We start from the raw sequence: 23,040 nt of genomic DNA, 5'->3' as shown, positions 1-23,040 counted from the left end.
ATTTGCATACATAATGAGATATTTTAGCAAAGGATCCCAAGGTTAAACATAGAGTGCACCAATATCTCAATACATCTTTACACATAAGCTGAGGCTCATTTTATATAATATTTTAAATAATTTTACACTTAAGAGATTTTCACGTTATGAAAATTTCCACTGTGGAATCATATTGCCACTAAGACGTTTCAAATTTTGGATTTTTAAATTTGTGATGTTCAGTGTATGCACCACCATCCCCATGGGACATATGCTTTCTCAGATCCCTGGAGCGTAAGGTCAACATGAATGAGACAAAAGTTCTCTACAAACATTTGCAGAATGAACTAAGCATGCATAAAACCAAAACATGTCATCTCCCCAATTAAACATAACAAATGAATAATTCCACAAAATGAAATGAGGTGTGCTACTAATTTCTATTAAAAAACATAAAAATAAAATAGTCCTTGCTTTCTGATGAAGCAGACAGATCACACTTCCTAATTGTTGCTCCAGGTCTCTGCTATTGGTTATTGTAGAGTTTCTGTCCCATCTGGTCACCAGATCATATGCTCAGCAAAGAGGAAAAAAAGTTTTCTGATTCCTCTGCTAACTACAGCTCTGCTAGCAGACAGATCCTGGTATCGTTGGGACTGTGCAAACTTTCAATAAACATTCACCCATCCTAAATGGATAAGTCAAAATAAAAGATGCCTATTTTAGTTCAGAACAAGGAAAGCTGGCTGAGGCTTCCTTCTGTCTGTCACCAGCTTCCTAGTGAAAAACATAACAAAACGAAAAACCTCTCACAGAGAACAGAATGCTAACTCTAAGAGCTAAGATTCATAGCCATGAACAATCATTTTACACTTAAGAGAGTTTCGTGGTGTAGAAGTTTCTACTGTGGAATCATGTTGCCACTAAAACATTTCAAATTTCAGATTTTTAAATTTGTGATGTTTAGCATATGCTGAACATGTGGTCAGAATGAGGAGAGAAAGAGGAAACAAAGACTTGGAAATATAAGGAAAGTATTCTAGAATGAGCACCCTGACACAGTGGCCTTGGCCTCAGAAAAGAACAGCAATTAGAGACATCATCATTGACATTCAGGAATCAAGCCAGAAGATGTGCATGTTCTTCAAGGATGTTCTTCAATGAACTCTTTCTTCTATAAGCAAAAGATGCCAGGTAGCCTGTCTCAGGCCCCACATCAAACAGGGAAGCATATGTGGGTTACAGATACGGGTACATGTGATTCTAAAAGTCTTTTTTCCACTCTATTTTATTAATTCAATTCTGGTGGGGTTTTTTTTGTTGTTGTTGTTGTTGCTTGTCTTGTTTGTTTGTTTGTTTTTTGCAAGCATGCTGAATATTCTCTTAGGAACATCAAGGAGAAAACCCAGTTTCATGTTAAGTCATTCTCTGCTTTCCAGATGAACTGTAAAGTCAACCTTGCATTCCTGAACACCTGAGGCTCCATACAACACTTGGTACAGTACTTATCCCAGGTTGGCATTCATTATTCCTTTATCCCTAAGGAGTCTACAAAGTCCCAACTTGAAGCACTCATTCTGTCTCTCTTCCATCCCCAGCATCGTTTGGTGGGGACTCCAAAATACCACTCATTTACTAACAACACAAGTTAAAATTATATGCGTTTGGACAATAGTATTTTGATTGGACAAGTCAACTTCCAAAAAGATGATTATAACATAAACAACATTCATTTTCTGAGGTTAATTTTGGCTGTATCTCAATAAATATGAAGTCATTGCGTTTTAACTCAAATTGCTTACAGACTAACAAGAGAACAGAAAAAGCACTGTAATGCTCCGAGTGTTTATAAATACCAGGCTATACACGACCACTTAGTTCACTTCATTATGAATATTAACTGAGTAGACCTATCACCTTACTTTGGACAGAAATAAAGCAATAGGTGTGTAGTGCGTGTGTGCTTCTTAAGGAGGATGTATTTATAGGTGTGTAGTGTGTGTGTGCTTCTTAAAGAGGATGTATACATATAAAGGTGCATTGTGGAGAAGCGGTTTACATAAAGCACAAGGCTGGTCAGGAAGAAGTGTGAAGTGAGAGCCGTCCATGTTTTGATCAGAGAGTAAAACTTGGATGCAGGAGAGAGGATCATGGTGGAGGGCACAAAGCGAAAAAACAAGAGGTGGTGTAGACTAGAGCAGGAAGGAATGGGTTAGCCTGGGAAATTGGAGGTGGGTGCTATCTCTAGGTAACTGGTGGAACTGGTGGAATTGGCTGATAATTATGGAAAGTAGGATTTACCCCTGTGGGCACTACAGGCTCATAAAAAATGTTCTGAGTTGTGGAACACAGCTAGAGAGCACATTGGAATAGAGATTGGGTAGTGTTTTATAAAATAGACCTTGATGTAGGAATCTGTGAAGGGTGTGACAGACAGGGAGGAGATGACTGTCATTGTGAAGAGCATTGTAGGCTGAGGCAAAAAAAGTGCAAAGCCCTAAGGTGGGGCTTGAGGTACGCCAGGGCAAACCCCCGATGTTATAAGTGGTTATATATAATGTGCGACAGTCTGTGAATAGTCGCTGGGCAACTGGTAACTTATCTCCAAGAAAGGGACACCTTAGACTAAAATAAGGTTAAACTCTGTAGTTAAAATTTTACTTTAGTTTCTAATCACAGAGAAAATAGTTCTTAATATGAAGCTCACAGTCATGATGAAATTTCAAAGTTTAAAAATGAACAGGTTAAAACTACATTATAGTTTTCTTTTACCAACATACAAATTCAGAATACCACAATGCCCCAGCTTCCTGACCAATAGATATGTCTTTAGTTCCTAGGTTTTGAAAAACCAGCGGAGGAAACATTTTCAGTGGCCTTAATTAGTACTTGAAAAAAAGAAAGGATGATGAAAGGGCCATGAAGGCCAGAGCAGGTCTGAAGAAAAGCCCTCGGAGAAGCCACTGGGCTGGCACGGCACAGGGCTGGCACCTGTGAACGTCCCCCACCCTACCCCTTCTTTCTGGCAGTCTTCCTAAAGCTGCTGAGACCCAGTGAGTCTCTCTTTCTCATGGTCTACCCTGGGTAACTGTTAAAACATTAATTGTGGGTCGGGCAAACATCCGGGTGCTTTCTCAGCTTCACACACTTGGCTCACTCCTTTGCAGAAATGACGAGTGGGTGTGGGAGCAGCCCAGAAACGGGGGTACACTGTGTGAAGAAACACTTGAGCACCAGAGCCAGCAAAGCGCAAAACCACACTCTTCCTAAGGTGACAGAGTTTGGAGTCCAGGATTGAGAGGGGAGCCGTTCCTTTTAGCGTCAAAATTTTAATAAAGATGTGCCGTCCCTACCCTCCACGCTACCGTGCAGGGGTGACAGATGAGTGCAGCATGCCAGCCTGGCAACAGTGCAGCTGCAGCAGCTGGGGACCTTCCTCCCTGAGCCCCACTGCAGAACTGCGGTTATGCAGCCAAGCAATCAGACGCGAGAGGCTGCATACTCCCTCCTTGCTTCTAACAGGAAGCAGAAAGCAATGCTGTGTAAGTGGAACATCTCTCGGGTCCTGGACTCAAATACGGAACATCCCTTAGACCAGCCAGACCTCCTAAGGAAAAGACAGCAGCAGAAACAGTTACCAGGAAGTTCCTTCTTCGGCCTGTGCCAGCCTGTGGAGGACTTCCTTTTCAGGGGCTGCCTTTCCCTTTGAATTTAAGGAAAGAGAGAGGAAGGTGGGGGCCAACAGCAGGCTTGCTGCCATTCCCACACATCTACAGGAGGAGGGGAGGTAGGAAGGGTGAAAACTGTCAGAGACACATAAATAACACCCAAAGTTTTAATATCTCAAGTTACTTCCAAAGCTATAAGACAAGGGGCATGGCCTTTGAATACTGATTCTAGAGCCTTTCTCAGTTTCTGTCTCTGTTAAATTCTCTATCAATGATGTAATCTGGCAGTAGCCCTGAGATGCTCACAGATGTATAAAATTTGAAAGCTAACATTGTGTGTTTCTCATTTAATTTTTTTATGGGTGAAACTGGAACATGAGTGAACACCTTGCTGATAATCCGTGACCATGGCGATAGTCAGCAGCTCTTCACTGCTCAAAGAGAAAGACTCCAAAGGAATAATAAGTATTTCACTTTTACAAAGTTCTCACTATTTAATTTTCATATTTTCTCATTTTTGGTTGATTACTATGTAGGGGATTATAACAAAGAGGTGGTAGACCCCAAACTTGGGGAGAAAATAATGGCCCTAGATGTCATTCAACTCAGCCGCTGACTAAATCAGTAAGTTTACAATTTCTCACTTTCTATTTGAAATGTCCCTCCACTCTATCACTGTCACCTCAAAGCAAACAGATTAAAAAAAATACATATTAAACCTTTTCCAGAAAACATTTATTTCACTAACACCATACCCTTTAACTCCTGAGATCAATTCAATTCAGAAATGCCTTAGTTTGTATTGTTGATGATAATTAATTATATTCCCTACTCCCTGTTTGTTCTTTCCCAATAATTGGTATGGAAAGTCAAGGTGATTCCTATTTCTAGCCAACGTTGAAAGGGGCTGGAGCCACCACGGAGAATCTGATTGTCAAAATTTCCTGAGCAGGCTAGTGGGGCTGCACAGGGAGCCGTTTGGAAAACCAAGGGGGTAGGACTCAGAACAGAGATCTGCAAGGGACCTGTTTCAAGGGGCCAGGACAAGGACGCTGGCTTTGGATGTGGGTAGGGCCCAGGAGAACTCGGCTCCCTGCTTTCAGGTTTGCTTAGTTCCCTGCAGGTCAAGGGGATCTTTACAGGACCACCGTGCTAAAGGCACACCTACCCTTCACAGACAGCAATACACAGATCAATAGGAACCTTGAAAAATCAATCTAGATGAGCAGTGTCTCACACAGCGCTAAGCCCTCCGTTTCCAAACCCCCATTCTGCCGGAGCCTCACAGACCTGAAAGCGTTAGCTAACAGACAACGTTCAGACATTAATTAGAAGGACATTAGGACACCAGCTACCGACCTTTCCGGAAACTAAAGCACCGTTTGATCCTTCTGTATGTAGTTTTGGGGATGAAAGGAGTTGATGCACCTGAGGGGCGTCCCCCCGAATTTCGGTCTTCAGGCATCATACAGGCCCCAAATTGTGAGACCCGCCAGGGCTTCCTTAAAACCTGCCTCTGTGTGGAAGCCCACAGGCACTCCTCCTCATGTTTGTTTATGTGTCAAGTCTGAAGTGCTGATCCCTGAACTCCAGGGTTTTGATCATCCAAGTCCCGAGTTAAGGTACCCTCTCATTTACTCCTTTTTGGTAAGAAATGAAACAAAATATACTCCTTCTTTTTCTTTTGCCTATGTCAGGGGCTTTTGAGGATTTTTATTGTTGTTGATGCTGTTGTTGTTTGTTTGTTTTAAGTTTCTGCAGACATTCCAAAATGTCACAGGAAAAGAATTGCAAGAAGCCAGCTGCGACTACCTTCACGCGGCAGGAATTGTTTCGTTTTGTTTATTAAGAACTGTCTTCTCAGCTGGACAGAAAGTCCTCTGGAAAGGTCAGCAAACAGCCCTGTGCATAGGGGACGAGGAACAATGACCAAAAGGCCTCTCGGGAGTACTTCAGGACAGTCCTGGATGGCTCCTTTCATCTGAGAGAAAAGGGAAGAAATCCTTGGCACCTTCTCCAGAGCGCATTCCAGTGCACGACAATTCCTCGCAAAGGACTCCCCAGTTCCTTTTATGGTACCCCTCAGCCTTTGATGCTCTCTGCAGGCGTCTGCCTTTCCCTTGCCGTCTTCCAGCTCCCCATGGAGTCGCCACGTCAGAAGAGTCCGGTGCCCATTCTAGGAGTCTCCTTGGCTGTTCCGAGGCGGCTTTGCAGGGAGCTCTCCTCCCCCTCCTGCTCCGGTTCCCTTTTCTCAATGAGAGCTGGGCGGGAGCTGGCAGGGCTGCTGCTGCGCCACCCGAGTCACAGCTGTGGCTGCTGCCGCCTCCAGTGCCCGCTGGTCAGATGAAGCAGGTGCAGCAGCGTCATGAGGGGAAGGAGCGAGGGTGCCTTGTGCCCTGGGAAGCCCCTTGATTTTTTTTTTGACTCTGCACTGACCTCGCAACTCGCACAACTGACTCAGCACCTTCTCTGCCTCCTGGCTCAGCCCCTACACCAAACAGTACCAAATCATCATCGCCAGGGGCTCGGAGAAGGTGAGGAGATGTTTCTGCATGCATCCTCACATTTATTCTCTTCCCACACAAGATGTACACGTTTCCCCATCCAGATCTTGTGTGGTTAAATCTATTTGTGGATGCTAATGTAAAATGCATATCCTTAAGTCACTTTACATTATCTATATGTTTTTATGTGTCTATAAAAGTTATTTAATTTTGGTAGCAATTTGAGTCTGCAGGTACAACCGCAAAAAAACAAATCAACTCATGCAAGATGTGAATACATCCACTTCTCTGGTTCGGTCTGACCAGCAGCTCCTGCAAGCTCTTGCCCCTCACCCGTGTCCTCCAATGCTTCCAGTCCTGTTCACTGAATAATTTACTCACTGGGTTAATCATTCATCCACCCGGCTGCTCCCTAAGCAGATCTGGAATGCTGGTGCCTTAACCCTAGCTGACCCCATGGCCTCTCATTCCACCTCCCCCCCCCCCCCCGCCCGCCCCCAGCCATCCAGCAGGAGCGTCCCCTAACTCTGAGTTGTATGAGGAAGGTACCCTCCACAGCAGCATCCTTTGCCAGGTGCGGTTTTGCCTGCTGTAACACAGCCAGGGAGGTGAAGCATGTGTGTTCACTCTGGGTGACTGAAAGCCACCAAGTAGGCTAGGTGCACACATGAAAGTCTCATAGGCCACCTCCGCGAACACTGCCTCAAAATCAGCTGGAACAAAAATTCAGTTTACAGAACAGGCAGGGGGGCTGAGGAGATGGCTCTGGTTAAGAGTGCATGCTGCTCTCGCTGGACACTTTACAACACCTTGTAGATTCAGCTTTAGAGTAGTCATCTGGTGCCTCTGAGCTCTGAAAACCTGAACTCAATGTATGTATATATGTGTATATATTATGTATATGTGTGTATGGGCCACCCTACATATAAAAAATTTAAAATAAAATTAAAAACAAACAAGAAGGAGATAAGTAAAACTAAACAAATGACTAAAAACAAAACATTTCCAAACTTTATACTTTCAGAACCCAATTCTGTGGTTTACTTTGTTTTTATTAATTTTTTTGAGAATTTCATTTATGAGTACTGTTTTTACATCATTTTCACTTCTCTCCACTCCAGCTCCTGTGTTCTACTCCCATTCCCTCTCAAATTACTGATGTTTCTTCTTTAATTATTACTGGTGTACACTCACACACACCACATGTAAAGGCCCTCATACACACACACACACACACACACACACACACACACACACACACACACACTCATACTCCCCAACAGGCCCACACACTCACATAAACCACACTCCCCACAGGCCCACACACTCACACTCAAACACACATATACATATAGGCCTATACAATCACACTTCTCACACACACAGATGCCTACACACTTTCACACATACACTCACATAACACCAACATATACACAGGCCCACACATGCACTCACACACAGATTTACACACTTACAGGCTCACTCACAGGCCCACACACTCACAATCACACACTTACACACACATTACACACTCACAGTTTCACACTCACAGGCACACACACACACACACACACACACACACACACACACACACACACACACACATTCTCCTGGTTTACTTTAAAGCAGACACTGTTTGCTTCCCCACATTGTTGATGGAACTGGTCAGGGAGCTTTAAACACATAGCCCAGCTTGGGAAATCTAGATTCCATGCTTATGTTTACTTTCTCAGCTAAGCTGTTAGTCTGATTTGCACTCCATTGGTTCGCTTTACCTAGCTGAATAGTTGTAAAATGATTGGCTTCATTTGACGAAGAGTCCTATACTTCCTCTTTCCTTCTCAGTTTTTAATTGCTAGGAGAGTGAGGTGCCAGAAAAGCTTCTCAGGTGTTCAACACATTTGAATCAATGGCCATTATGGGAACATCGGAGAAGGAAGATAAGTGCCTTATGAGGAACTTCAGCTTTCTAAAATTACACATTTGTAACTTCCACAGGGAGGGGCCAGGTCATGATACATACATTTAAAATGTATGTAAAGGTGGCATGCAGCGGGTGTGGGGAGTAGGGAAGCAGAAGACATACCATTTCTTCTGAGTTCTTTACACACAGCCCCCAATCAATGACCACAGAATGTCTGGTGATGGAAAGGAAGGCAAGAAACATCTATTTTGGATTAATACACTCTGGGGTCCCCAGAAAATACAGGAAGGGAAATGTGTTCTCTTCTGAGAGGAAATTACGGCAACCCAGGGGTCACTAACAGCTTTACTGAGATGTGGCCCAAGTATTGTAGGCCACACATTTAAACTATACAAATCGGTGGTGTTTAGTACATGTTGCGGGTACAGCCATCGACACAGCCAATTCCAGAACATGTTTTTATCTTCTCAAAAAGACACTACATACCTTACATATGTAAGTGTACATACATATACATACATATCACTCACCCTCCAGCCCTCCATTCTAGCTCAGGGCATCTATTTTATGTGTCATTGGTGTCCTCCTTATGCTTTCCTATGTACAGAATCACATGACAAATGACCTGTGGGGCCTGCCTTCTTTCACTCAGTATAATGTCGAGACTCATTCAAGCTGTAGAGTGAACTAGTCCTGTGTTCCTTTCTTGTGGGGAGCAGTGATCCAGTCTACAGCTGCCCGGACTTGTGTCACAGAACAAAAGAGACACATGCTAAGAAGTGGTTGGTCAGTCAATGTTGTCAACCCATAATGTATACTTAAATAAAGATGGCTATGATATGATGATTGTGTGGACCCCACTGTGCAATGTGGCCTGTCAGTTACTGAAGCATTTTGGTACAAGTGCGTGACCATTCACAAACTTATGTATTCACACAAGGATGGGTTGCTTCTTCATATATATAAATATATATATATTTAATTTCTTGGTGTCAGTTCAGATATTTTTAGAAGTTTAGAAAAACTATTTTAATTATAATGATTATATGTTAAAATTTTGTTCAGTATATTTTCAATATCTATTATCAATAAGGCATGAACCTGTGTTTATCACAGTAGAAGTACCAGACAATATTATTTTGCTATCAATCAGATGAAGAAATGAATTTTACTTGTGCTTCAGGACTTGTCAATTACCCACATACTCCAGGTCTCAGTGGCCAGACACACAGAATCTAAGTAGAGCTAAAAATGACTTTAAAATAACCTAAATAACAACAACAACAAAAACCTTATTTTTACTGCATTGTTAATTGGAACCTTAAAACATAAAATAAATAATATTTTTAGTCATATAAATGTATTTTTTACACTTCAAATTTAGAATGTTCTTCAAAATGCAGTCCATAATCATAGAATTAGTTAGTGTATGCATTTGAAATGTGGGCTCCAGAGTGACAATTGTATTCTATCAAAGATGTCAGTCTGTCTGGTTCTCTACACTTCATTAATTATACTGTTTTATTAATACTAAGGAAACATTAAATATTTTATGAAAGTTAAATAAGTATTTTTAAAGTGTATCTTATAGTTCCTTAAAATTAAAAAAGGAGAACCTGAGAAACTCATTCTTTGAGGCACTGTTTTTTTGTGAACAATTTATGATATATATATATATATATATATATATATATATATATATATATCTTTAGAAATGAGTTATCAACAGCAAAAACAGAGAGCCTACAGGGTGGGAGAAGATCTCTGACAGGTGAGTTTTATACAAGGGATCAATATCTAGAATACATAAAGAACTTTAAAACTAAACACCACCAAGCGCCCATCACTAATTTTCATAAGTGTACATATATATGGAGTAAGTGTGGGTAGAGGTCAGGAAATTAAAGAGGAGCTCATGGGATGGGAATAAAGACCATGGGATGGGAACAAAGCCCATGGGGTGGGAATAAAGACCATGGGATGGGAACAAAGCCCATGGGGTGGGAATAAAGGTTGTGGTTGGGAGTGTGGTGGTTGTCGGGGCTCAGAGAGTAGACGGCGGAATACTGGGGATAGAAGTGGACAATGGTAATGGGCGCTAGGGAGGTGAGGGAGAGTGAAGCCTGGGAGAAGAATCAAACAAATCTAAATGCCTATGAAAAGGCCATAAGGAAATATGTTCTTTGTATGCTAATTAAAAAATAAATAAAATAAAAATAAAACATGGTAACAAATAAATTTATTCATTCATTCAAAATAGATAAACTTGAACCATGTATTTATAAAATTGTTGAGGGGGGCTCAAGATAGGAGTACAGAACTTGCTATGCAAGCATGAAGACCTGAGTTCAGATGCTCAGAGCCCTTGTAAAAGGCCTGTGTGGCTGTATGCACCTGTAACATCAGTGCTGGGATGAGGGGGCAGACAGAGGTGGATCCCAAAGCTCAGGGGCCAGCCAGCTTAGCTGAAATGGTGAATTCCAGGTTCAGTGATAGACCCTGTCTCAAAAAGTAACACTGGGAGTGATAAACGAAGACACTCCAATGTCCATCTCTGACCTCCACCTTTGCATGCTTGGGGTGCACCAGCACACACATGTACACACATACACAAGCTCTAAAATGCATAAATTATGTAAGATAGTAAACAGCTGGAGTATCCTTTTCAGGCTCACAGATTTGGAGATTGATGGACAGTTACCATTTCTGTTGGGATCATTTCTGACAATTCTGGGCTGGCGGGACTCTCTGCGACCACCAATTTTACCCATTTTTCTTGAGAAGACAGATGGAAGAGAAGGAAAGGGAGGGAGCATGTACACATTTGATGTAATCGCTCTAAGAAATGTCCCCCTCAGCTGATATTAAGGCTCCCCCTGAACATGGGGGCCTTGGCCATCTGATTTCAGAAGAGAGGAGTTTTGAGACCTCACAATTTCTTGGTGCCCACAGATCTCCAGGCCAGAAAGTTCCAGCAAACTGGAACCAGTTATGTGTATATTTCTCATGTATGCCACAGGGAATCCTGCATGAGGGAAGTCTCCCTTTGTGGATCTACAAATATTTTAGACAGTCTTCCATCACTTTAGCTGATGCACAGAGTGAGTAAATGTCACACAAGCTAAGATACCGTGACAGTGCAAGCCTGTACCATGACTCAGCCATCATCCTGGGGAACCAGCTGCAAGTCAGAGTACTGCCAGCCACTCTGGGATGAATGGTCACCACACACCTGACCGAAGACACTGCTGAAGAGCAGACATTTTAGAGGTGAATGTCCGTAATCTGGTAAGATACCCACATGTCTTCAGAAAAAATCTTTGCTATGTGGCCTTGCCTCCCTTCCTTTGTTTCTGTTCTGGGGCTCAAACCCAGGCCCTCATGAATGTTAAACACACAGAATCTACTACTGAGATATCCTCAAAGCTCAATATTTATCAAAATTTAATTAACTTCACATGATAAACTGTTTTAGAAATTATTCGGGTACATGAAGAGGTCAGTCAACCTAAAAGAAATCTGATACATTAATGGAAAAGAATTATTTTTGTGAGTTCAATGTGCTGGCAATCCACAAAGAAAGAATGTAAAACATGGGAATTATACTTGGCTTACTAAATTTGAATTTGAGTGAATAAAACTGATTTTTAACTGCATTACCATTAACATAATTCATTTTAACAAACATTATCATACCTCATTGGACATATATTTGGTAGTATACAAATACTTTCATTAGTCTTTTGAGGGTTCCATTAATGAAATAGTTCTTTAAATAACATTTCTGTTTATGTTATTTCAGATCCTATTTCTTAAAGGACAAAATTCCCACCTTCAATTTCTTCCTCTTTTTATTCTTTTCTATTCTTAACATCTTTTAGCTTATTTTCTGCATATTGCATTTCAATATTGTTTTGCTTGGGCTGTATTAAAACAATATCTAATTTGTTACATTTATTTAATCTAAACCACATCAGCTTTCATTAAAAATTGTGGCATTCCTTTTGATGCTACCAAGCTTCTGGGGGCTTTCTGGGGGAGCCCCTTTCAAATATATTGTTTTATTTCTTTTTTTTTTTAGACCAAGGCATTCTTAGCTAGTGAACTTTTGTAGTGTATGTCCTATAAGTCATTTTTGTCAGTTTCATAGGAGGTAACTGTTGACTTTTATTTATTCATTTTTCATTCATTTGGAAATTAGTATATAAGGTAATAAGATTTATTTTTGGCTTTTTCATGGACTCTAATCACTTATTGTTAGTCAAAAATAAGAAAGGAAAAACAAAGTTATTCTGTTTTAGAATTCAACAGATTCCCAGAAGCTTGGTTAGTAATGACACATGATGTGGATTAAGCCTCCAGGAGTTATTCAGATATGCATCTGCCAACAGTGTTGAATAATTTACTACTTATGTTAGCATTCACCCATTTGGACACAGGAGCTGACAGCTGGGGGAAGGGATAAAATTGCTTCGTCTACCTTCTGCTTCTCTATGACTAAAATCTGCTCACCTCCTCCAAAAGGTCCCCATATGACTCGGCGGATGGACTTCACCCAGTCTTCCATGTCATTCTGGGTGCTCGCCATGAGGAGGTAGCTCTCATGATTCGCTGTCATCCGATCTCGTTCACCTCCTGCAAAAGCATGAGAGCATTCAGTGGACGGTTCCGCCAGTGAGGGCTGATTCCTCCTCATCAGCCTCCAGGGCTCCCCAGAAACAAGGGCTGGGCCTCCTGCAGGCGGCCCTGCCTCCTAGTGAATGAACTGGAAATATTTACCTCAGTTGCTGGAGGACCTGCGGTGAAGATTGCCGCTTTAAAAGGAAAGGCTCTTATGTTTCCAGGAGAAAGCTAGAGAACAAATGCCATTCCCTAAACAATGCCCCGGGTTTTCTGTCCTAGCAACAACCCATAGGCCTGCAATAACTCATAATCCAATCCATTCACAGAGCTGCTGAATAGGGAGAAACGGGACAGACAATGGGGAAGAAGGAGAGGGTGGCACAGTGGTCCACAGAGTGCTTGGAGTTTCATCAGAAGCAGTGAACCCTGCTGAGTTCGCACCCAGCCCGCTGCAGGTCCATCAGGATGGGAAGGACCAATCCCTTAATGCATAGGACCCACAGCTCCACCACTTTGCTGCTGCTGGATAAGGACAACTCAGTCCTCCAGGTCACAATTTAAGGAGTGGGGAAGGGGACTGGTTGCATGCCTGGTCTACTGCAAACGCCAAAGCATGTCTAATGACCCTGACACCTGAGGAGGAACTTTCGCAAGCCCTCAGTGCCGAAGCAGGGTTGCGCCTCTTTTATTTCCCCACCCATTCTCTGGAAATCTTTACAGTCTCTAATATCAGACTTGAAGAACGAAATTCTAAAGCACACAGTTCAATCCCTGAGAAATCCTATAAGGTACTTCAATTTTCCTGAAACGCAATTTTCAGGTGTGTAGAGAGAAAGCGACCACGTCTGACCCCCGAACCAGACAGAGATCTCTGGGATGGAAAGATGCTTCTCTAGCATCCTCAGCTACTTTAGCTAGTGTCATCAGCTGGAGGGCTTCAGGCTTGGGTTGTGATTCATAATGCTCGCGAGTGAATAACTTAAAAAGTGGGTAGCATTTTACCGAGTTCTGGTGGTTAATGTTATACTAACTGTTCAGGTGCTCCATAGCTATCAGTATTTAATATTCATTGACCTTTCTAAACTTGTAGCCTCTGGATCAATAATTCACATTCAAGTGTTTTATTTGGTTAATTCATTGTTTGTAAGTAGACTAGAGTACTTCTCCTCAGAAGGGCTTGTTGGCTTCAATTACAAAAGACATCACTCTCCTCTACCCTCTCACACCCTAGCTAATTCACACATAGCTTTGAAAGGTAAAGTTTTGGCATCTGAAGTCCTGTGAAGAGAGCAGAAGCTGAAATCAACCAGCTGAGTGACTCCATTGGTCTTTCCCGTCTCATACAACTAACTGGATTAACATGTGCTAAACGGACATTAAACGGGTTTCCTAGTACCAACATACTTCTTAAATAAACAAGAAGAGTTGATTTTTGTGAGGATAAACTGAAAAGTACATAAAAACACTGGACTACAAAAATTGAAACTATACGTAGTTACTGCATTCTGCGTGACTGCCTTTCACAGGGGAGACAGCCTAGCTAATACATGCTTGAGTAATTATTCAACAGTAACAAGGGCTATTCTTTGAACCACTCTTCCATTGATAACACTATCCATAGAATGCACACTTAAACTACATAATCCACATGCATGTAAACAAAGCACACTTCAGCATGCATATGCACATGCACACTCATACCACATACAAATGCCAGAAATAACTAGATGGCAAAATAATGCTTCAAATGGCGTGGCACAGTACTAAGAATCTGCTTTGCATTCTGATCCATTTATACCACTGTCTGGAGCCAACACATTAGCATTTTGAAATCAGAATATTTTAATTATTGTCTTTGCCTGAAGGATGCTTAGTAAATCAGATAGCAATTTCCTGCTGTGTCACCCTCAGCGAGAGAGCGAGAGACACCCACTGCAGAGCCCTTCTGCCTAGAAGCAGAGGGAGAGGCGGCTGATAAACAACTGGCCATTATTCCCGACTTTTCATTTGATTCTTTATCTCTGCTAAGGGTGCTGTGTGTCTGACCTTGAATCTCATTTAGACTGCCAATCACAGCTGTGAGATTCCATGCCTGAGTTCCACCCACTGATACAGATCTTGATTCCTCAGAGTATTAGCAAAGAAAAAGAATGGTTTAGAATAGCCTTTGCCAGGAGTTTTGGTGTAAACAACACACTTCTTCACTAAAAATGAGATCAAGTAATTATATAGATTAAGAATGTACTATCCAGTATTCATATTTTCTGAGGTTTCAGTTATTTGCTGATGCCTAAAAAACATTACATGAAAATCCCAGGAATTAACAAGTCATGAAAGTCAAAGAATTTACTACAGTATATCACTATAAAGTTTCTCCTTATTGCTGATCATCTCTTACTGTACCTGTGGCATGAACCTTAGTTTAGGTATGTATATGTAGGAAACATACGCATAGGGTTCCATGCAGCTACTATGGTCTGGGGTCATACCCACTGGGGGTAGGGTAGGATCAGCTCCTGAAGGCTACCAAAGGGATCCCCTCCTAAGGACAGGTAACACTGACTACGGATGCCTTCTGCTTAAGTATATACAGCCCTTCAGCTATAATCCACCTGTAGCGAATAGCAATGAAAGGGTTCCAAGCACAACTTAGCAGACATTTTATGCCATAAATGAATAAATCCATAATGTAAACTTCAACCCACACAGGTGAAGTTTCACTTTTGTCTTCTCTTTGATGGGACCCAATGTTTCATATAATCATTTCAGAAACAAAAATTATTTCAAGAGGTGAAATTTAAAAACAACATTGAGTTTTAATTATCACAAGAGAATTTGATCACTACCTTAAATTCATAATTAATATGTAGATGCATATATCTGTGTGCACCTTACACCATACTGCGTGGCACTCGTGACGATACACATTCTCCATTCTTCAGTTTTGCTTGGATCTATGCAGAGTTGAGTTTTAGAAAACCCACTCTAAACATATGCCAGGCAAACTGCACACATATTAAGGACATGACTTCTGGATGGCAGCTCCTGTTGGCAGTAATGCTTACTGCAAGTGCTACACTTCAAAGTTTAGTGATTTTACAAGAGCTAAGTAGGTCACATCATCCCACTGGATTTGAGCATATGTAACACAAAGCATTTGTACATTTCACTGAGATCTGTAGATTGCATTTGTTCATTTTACTCTTCTCAGAGAGAAATAGATTCTCCAAAATAAATTAAATACTTGATCTGATCACCTTTTGTATAATTAATGTGTGATAGCCACAGCAGCCGGTATATATGCTTGCAGTCAAGGGCTTGCAGTTGGGACTTTCTTGATGACAAAGGGTGTCTCCTGCCATTATAGCCCTTCTAAAACTTAAACCTAAAACATATTTTGCAGACTCATTGAACGGAAAGTTCCAAAATCAGTCATGGTTGCTTTCTATTTTAAATGTGACCCAAAAGGCCAAAGGTGTGGTTGCTAGCCTGTAGTACTGTTAGGAGGAGCTAGAACCATTCTGAGGCAGAACCTAGTGGGAGGAAGTTCAGCCATTGGACAGATACCTGTGAGGGATGGGTGGTTGTGCCTATCCATCTCTTGTTCAAATTCCACTGAGCATGTGTTATGTGCACAACACCATGACGCACAGCTTAACTAGAGGCCCAAAGGGATGGGGCCATGTGAGCATGGCTTGGACCCTTCAAAACCATGAGAAAAAAACCAACAACATTCCTTCATATAAATTGTCTATTTCATTAAAGTAACAGAAAGCTTAGCTAACCTACACACAAAGTTTCTTTCTTTTTTTTTTTTTTTTCATTTGCCCTTAGAGGAAAACAATTATAAGTTGCTAGTACAATTGTGAACTAAAAGGTAAAACAGTTTCTCAGAAAAGATGTGTTTATATTTAAACAAGCTCTAGTTTCTCTCTAGTAAACAAACATCAAGATTTGTAGCAGGCTTTCTTTTGGGCCGTCAACCAGGTCCCAAATCATGACACAAAACTTATTATTAGTTATGAATGCTCAGTCTTATCTTAGGCTTGTCTCATTAGCTCTTACAACTTAAATTAACCTGTTTCTCTTCATCTACATTTTGCCTTGGGGCTTTTTACCTTTCTTTCATTCTGTATGTCCTACTCTATGTCTGTCTGTCTGGTGGCCACCTGGTTGGCCCAGAGCATCTCCATCTCTTTCTCCCTTGTTCTCCTCTCTCTCTCTGTCTCTGTCTCTGTCTCTGTCTCTGTCTCTCTCTCTCTCTCTCTCTCTCTCTCTCTCTCTCTCTCTCTCTCTCATTCTCTTGAGCCTAGATTCCTCCCCCTACTCATTCTCTCTGCCTGCCAGCCCCACCTATCCCTCTACTGTATAGCTATTGACCATTCAGCTTCTTATTAGACCACTTAGAAGTATTAGGCAGGCAAGGTAAAACAGCAACACATTTTTACATAATTAAACAAATAAACAAATGCAGCATAAACAAATGTAACATACCTTTACATAGTTAAAGTAATATTCTACAACAAAGATTGGCAGTGACTTCATTGTTCAGATTTTTAAAATGATTTGCTCAAAGTGGACGGTAGCCAATGAAGTCATGGTACAGACCTGAGGACATTTCAGTGAATGTTTTCAATGACCTTAATAACTTCAGGGGTGAAATGTTTCCTCATTCCTAATTGCAAACAGGGCCAAAGCCAGATAATTATTCATTTTTTTAGCACTTGCAAAGAAGATATGTCAGTGCCCAAAGACATTTTCACTCATCAAGTGAAAAGATTTTTTTAAAAAACAAACAAACAAAAAACCCACATGAATTTCTACAAGATCTAGTTTTTAGGTCTTTGCCTATGATGAGTTGCGAGGTTGAAAGCATTGCTGAAGCATATCAGTGGAAAATCACAAAGAGAATCACATGACTTTCATTTTAGGGAGAATGATACTTGGAAAACAATTAGAATTATATGACACATGACCAACAAACTCTGAGAGCGTCTGTGGGTTTTCAGCATTTTAACATATAACAACAGGATGTGATGAGACAACAAACTTCATGGAGGAAGGCTGAGGGAGGAACATTTGACCCCCTTCCACTATTTTAATTACTTTTACATTAACTCTCATGTGAAATACATTATCACCTAAAAAATAAGAGTTTTGTTATGTCTTATTAATTATTTCCAATTATTTCTTTCCCAAGTGTTAATTTTAAAGATACTATAAGGTCAGAATTTCAATGAATATTCTCAACAGGAACTTTGCTCAACTCTATACTAAGATTTTTTGAGTATTTTAAAGCATCCCTTAAGCAAGAAAATGAGAATTTATTAAGGCTTTTATAAACAAAAAAATGCACGACTCTACAGTAGTATTTTTGAATATTTTAAGCCCCTAAACCAAAATGAGATCAATTAAAGACCCAGTAACAGTAAAAACATTGCTTTTATAATTAATATATACAACAACAAGCAGGCTACTGAAATATTATTTTGTATTTTAGTTCTATTAATCTTAGATTTCTGTTTCCTAAGATTTTTATTATAGTGATGCCTTACATATTTTATACCCTCAAAAAACTCTAATATATTTGTAGAAAGAGACCACTTTGTAGCTAGAGTTTTCCTGCCTTGCCCACAGTCACGACAAATCTTTGTCACCAGCCAGTCGAAAGCCGCTCAGACCCAACCAAGTAAACACAGAGACTTATATTGCTTACAAACTGTATGGCTGTGGCAGGCTTCTTACTAACTGTTCTTATATCTTAAATTAATCCATTTCCACAAATCTATACCTTACCACGTGGCTCGTGGCTTATCGGTGTCTTCACATGCTGCTTGTCACGGTGGCGGCTGGCAGTGACTCTTTCCGCCTTCCTGTTCTTTCTTTTCTCCTCTCTGTTAGTCCCGCCTATACTTCCTGCCTAGCCACTGGCCAATCAGTGTTTTATTTATTGACCAATCAGAGTAATTTGACGTACAGACCATCCCACAGCACCACTCTATATAGTCTATCAAGCTTACATTTAAGCTATGAATAGCTATAATGAATATTTGTTATCTTACTGTTCATTAGTTGGTATTTACTAATTAAAGTTGATTTCTAAGAATTATATTTCAAAATGACTTGGGAGAGTCTCTCTAATTGAATACATATATATGATATGATATGATATATATATATATATATATATATATATATATATATATATATATGAAAAGTCTATGCAATTCAATTCCTCAAAATTTACTAAAAAGTGTTAAACCATGAAAGACTGAATGGGGCTGGAGAGACGGCTCAACAGTTAACGATAGTGAGTCCCATTCGCAGGACTCACACAGCAGCCTGTAACCATTTGTAACTCCAAAGCAATGGGTCTGATGTCCTTTGCTGGCACTAGAACAGCACATGGTGCACAGATATACATGCAGACAGAACACTCACATACCATAATAATAATATTAATAATAATAATAATATTTAAAATAAAGGCACTGCCTCTACTGAACTGGAAATGCAACAGTGTGCTTGAAAAGAAGTAGCGAAAAAGTAAGAATTGCAGCATGTAGCCCAGGTCCTGGATTCAGGCGGTCACTGTTTCCTAGTTCTGAAATCTACTGTCTTCAGCTGGGGTAATGGGACATCCTCACAGGGCCACTGTGCACTACCTGAAGAAATATGACTTCAAACACACCCAAGACTGTTGGGAGAGAGGTTGTTCTGCTGTCTTATTATGGGCTTGTAGGATATTTTCCATCTAAACTTCTTTCAAATTTTTTATTTTAAATTGAATCCTTTTTTTTTTTTTTGAGACAGGGTTTCTCTGTGTAGCTTTGCACCTTTCCTGGAACTCACTCTGTAGCCCAGGCTGGCCTCGAACTCACAGAGATCGGCCTGGCTCTGCCTCCCGAGTGCTGGGAATAAAGGCATGCGCCACCACCGCCTGGCTATTTGAATCCTTTTAAATGCCAGAAAATAGCTTATTTTTAGAAATATTCTGAATATGATTATAAAATAAATTCATTTAATACAAAAACAATCATTTATCTTTCAAGCTAATGTTTATTTCCATTTTTGTGTTTTTAAAAAGTCATGATGCAGTTATCCTATTAGTTTTGATGTGTTTGATTTTATTGTTCTGAGATTGTGCGTCTCTGTATATTTTAGCAGTACAAGTTGGTCTTGAGTGTATGATCCTCCTGCCTCAGCTCCCTGAATACTAGGATTATAAGCAAGCACTACCATAAACAGCAAAAATAATTTACTTTAAAATGATTAGTTTTAAACTTGAAAATTTCAAGTAAGTACAATTTAGATTTCCACTGATTTTCAGATTTCTCAGATTCATTCTTCCGAAAAGCACAAAATGTGCTTAGCACGTTAATGACAACAATGATATAATTAACTGTATTTCAGTTACCTGCTACCCAGACTGCACTGGAAGTCAGTAAGATCTCAATTCTAGCCCAGCAGGGCTTTTGGCTTCCTGTGTTGTCCGAGGGTTAGCATCTGTCACTTATGTCCAGAAGTGAATTGAATTCTTCTGGTTGAAAGAGCTGAGAAGTAAAGGTCCTGCATGCTTCATGATCCTTCCAGGTGATTCTGATGCATCCAGAGGTTGGAGAACTCCCAATGTAGGAGGATTTGCTGCCACTGGTCAAGATTTAAAATGTAAGATTCTCGTCTTTCCACTACAGGCCTCCTGGGAGCTTGCATCCGTGTGTTCTCTCAGCGGCGGCTCTTTAATCAGAAAGCCCAGAGCTTTAAAGCTATGGATCATATAACATATCTGATTGCTTATTTGCATTGTAAATGATTAACACTATACCTAGTTTTGTAAGGACATGTCATTTAAGTTAATATTAGTGAGTCTGGCAGTTCTGTGAGCCTCATGCATGAAAAATAACTTATTTTATCAAAGTGAACGTTAAGACATTTCTTTTTTGCATTTGAATACAGGTTCATTATTCCACTATCCCTCATGCCCTGAGTTTGATAAGTTAAATTGTGTATTGAATTTGGAGAGAGATACTGTGTTTCAAGATCTAGATGAAAATGCTCAAGCACATTAAAAAATCTCTCATGCTGTTTCCCTCTTATTGTTTTGGAATGTTACAGATTTGCAAGGCTAATAGTAAAGTCAGTTGGTAACTTATTTACAGTTTGCAAATTTTCTTCATATCCCTTGATCTGGCTTTGAAAATAATCCTGGGAGGTGAGGCAGGACATCCATCCATCTATCAAGCACATCCTTGAAAAACCTGCTGCCATTACCATCAGTGTTCTGGGTCCTGAGGATACAGCGATGAACACAACAGAAGCGAGAGCTCATGGTCAGCGTTTGGATGGAATATACTGACTTGGAAGTCACCAATATAATGCTGTCTAGAAAATAGGTTGTATGAGATCAATAGGGGAGACCAACACTAGAACAGAGAGACTTTAGAGAGGACACATAGAGATCATTAAAGAGTTTAAGGTACAGATCACCAGGTTAGGCAATGTGGAGATCATTGACAACCTGGTAAGAGCTACTTCAGTGTATGAGGTCAGTCTGAATCAACAAAATACTTCTTACAGGAATGTGTTCACCAACTTATGGAGGAGAAAAAGAGAAACACCTGGTATAAGCAAACCTTCCAGAATTTCAATGTAGAACGGAACAGAGAAATGAGTGCTCTCCCCTCTCTCCATTCTCTCTCTCTCTCTCTCTCTCTCTCTCTCTCTCTCTCTCTCTCTCTCTCTCTCTCTCTCTCTCTCGTGTGTGTGTGTGTGTGTGTGTGTGTGTGTGTGTGTGTGTGTGTGTGTGTGTTGGGGGGGATTCAAGACCTGTAAAATGGGAAATATTACAGAAAGCTTATTACTTATAAGAATTATTCAGCCGGGCGGTGGTGGCGCACGCCTTTAATCCCAGCACTCGGGAGGCAGAGCCAGGCGGATCTCCGTGAGTTCGAGGCCAGCCTGGGCTACCAAGTGAGCTCCAGGAAAAGGCGCAAAGCTACACAGAGAAACCCTGTCTCGAAAAATCAAAAAAAAAAAAAAAAAAAAAAAAGAATTATTCACAAGGCTGAAGAGATGGTTGATTGAGCAGTTAAGAGCACACAATGCCCTTCCAAAAGACCTGATGGGTTCCCAGCACCCACATCAGGTGCCCACATCAAAACTGCCTATAGCTCCACATTCCACCATCTGACACCCTCTTCAGGCCTCCACAAGCATCCACACAGACACACAGACACACACATACACACAGACACGCACAGTACACACACACATGAATATACACACATTATACACACGTTCATAAACACACATACACATGCACACACACATGTACATAAAATAAAATAAATTTGAGGAATTCCCTGGAAAGTTGTTAACTGGGAGAAAGGAAGCTTTAAGACATCCATAGTTCCTTAAAGCTATGTTAAAATTTTCTCATTTTTCTTCACAGTCCCTAAAAAGGACAGAAAGTTAATATGATTCATTTTTCCTCAAAGTTTTTATTTTAAATTATATAATATTTATAGAGAAATATAAATGGAAGAAAAGATTTTAAATTCATAAATCATTTATAAAGACAAATTTTAATTGTTTACTTAAATATAATTTTTCATATTATTCATTAAGATACTTTCACCAATTTAATTTAATTGGACAATTTTCTTCATCTCTTAATTTTAATTGCCTAGGTGCTAATTATCCAGCTTTACACAGCAGCAATTTTACAGAGTGTGTTTGGGTATACATAAAGTAACTGATATAAAACCAAATATTATCATAGATTCTCCAAATCTGATCATTCTATCCAACAGATGACTAGTGATTATCAGCATATGCAATTAAGGGCATGCTGTAAACTTCAGTTTTAATTTTATTCTTTCATGCAGCCGGACGGCCCATGACATTACACTTTGCCTCCCACCATTTTTGTCTGGCCCTCTGAGGTCCTGGAACTCCAGAGTGTGTAAGTGGGAGGGGCAGAGGTAGATGACCCTCAGGGGTCTGGGATTTCCATGAAGGCACAGGGCTTCACAGAGCACACAGCCCTTGCTGAGGATGTCTGGTTCTCCAGTGGACAAGGGTGTGGGTGGTTCAGGCTTACCACTCCCCTTACTGAGAACACATGAATATGCTTTTTTTTAATGTCCTTGATACAAACAGAGTACAACTTATAATTTCATTTTCCCATAGAAACGTTGAGAAGAATCTATGTTCACGGCTGATTTTCACCTTGTGCCAGGAGTTAAGGGTCTTATCCAATTATTCCACTCCAAGAGACAAACAAATGCAAAGGTCTGGACAGTCATTTCTTGCACTGGCTTGACTATACATGTTTCCATGA

At 40.5% G+C, this 23,040-nt stretch overlaps 1 protein-coding gene across 7 annotated transcripts in view; it reads right to left on the bottom strand.

Moving 5' to 3' along the window:
* The window catches only part of Arhgap24 (Rho GTPase activating protein 24), a 410,747-nt gene that overhangs the window by 39,030 nt on the left and 348,677 nt on the right, over positions 1 to 23,040 (bottom strand). For 5 of the 7 annotated variants that reach the window (XM_006975407.4, XM_076546797.1, XM_015994303.3 and 2 more), the window contains one exon: positions 12,588 to 12,710. In XM_006975407.4, the coding sequence (XP_006975469.1) occupies positions 12,588 to 12,710 (123 nt within the window). Of the gene's footprint in view, positions 1 to 5,006; positions 6,501 to 12,587; positions 12,711 to 20,115; positions 21,030 to 23,040 lie in introns of those variants that run through there. The other 2 variants (XM_076546798.1, XM_006975408.4) reach the window with 2 other exon arrangements.

Source organism: Peromyscus maniculatus, chromosome 10 (genome assembly GCF_049852395.1).
Source record: "Peromyscus maniculatus bairdii isolate BWxNUB_F1_BW_parent chromosome 10, HU_Pman_BW_mat_3.1, whole genome shotgun sequence".
Taxonomy (NCBI): Eukaryota; Metazoa; Chordata; class Mammalia; order Rodentia; family Cricetidae; genus Peromyscus; species Peromyscus maniculatus.
This window is presented reverse-complemented; position numbering and strand designations above follow the sequence as displayed.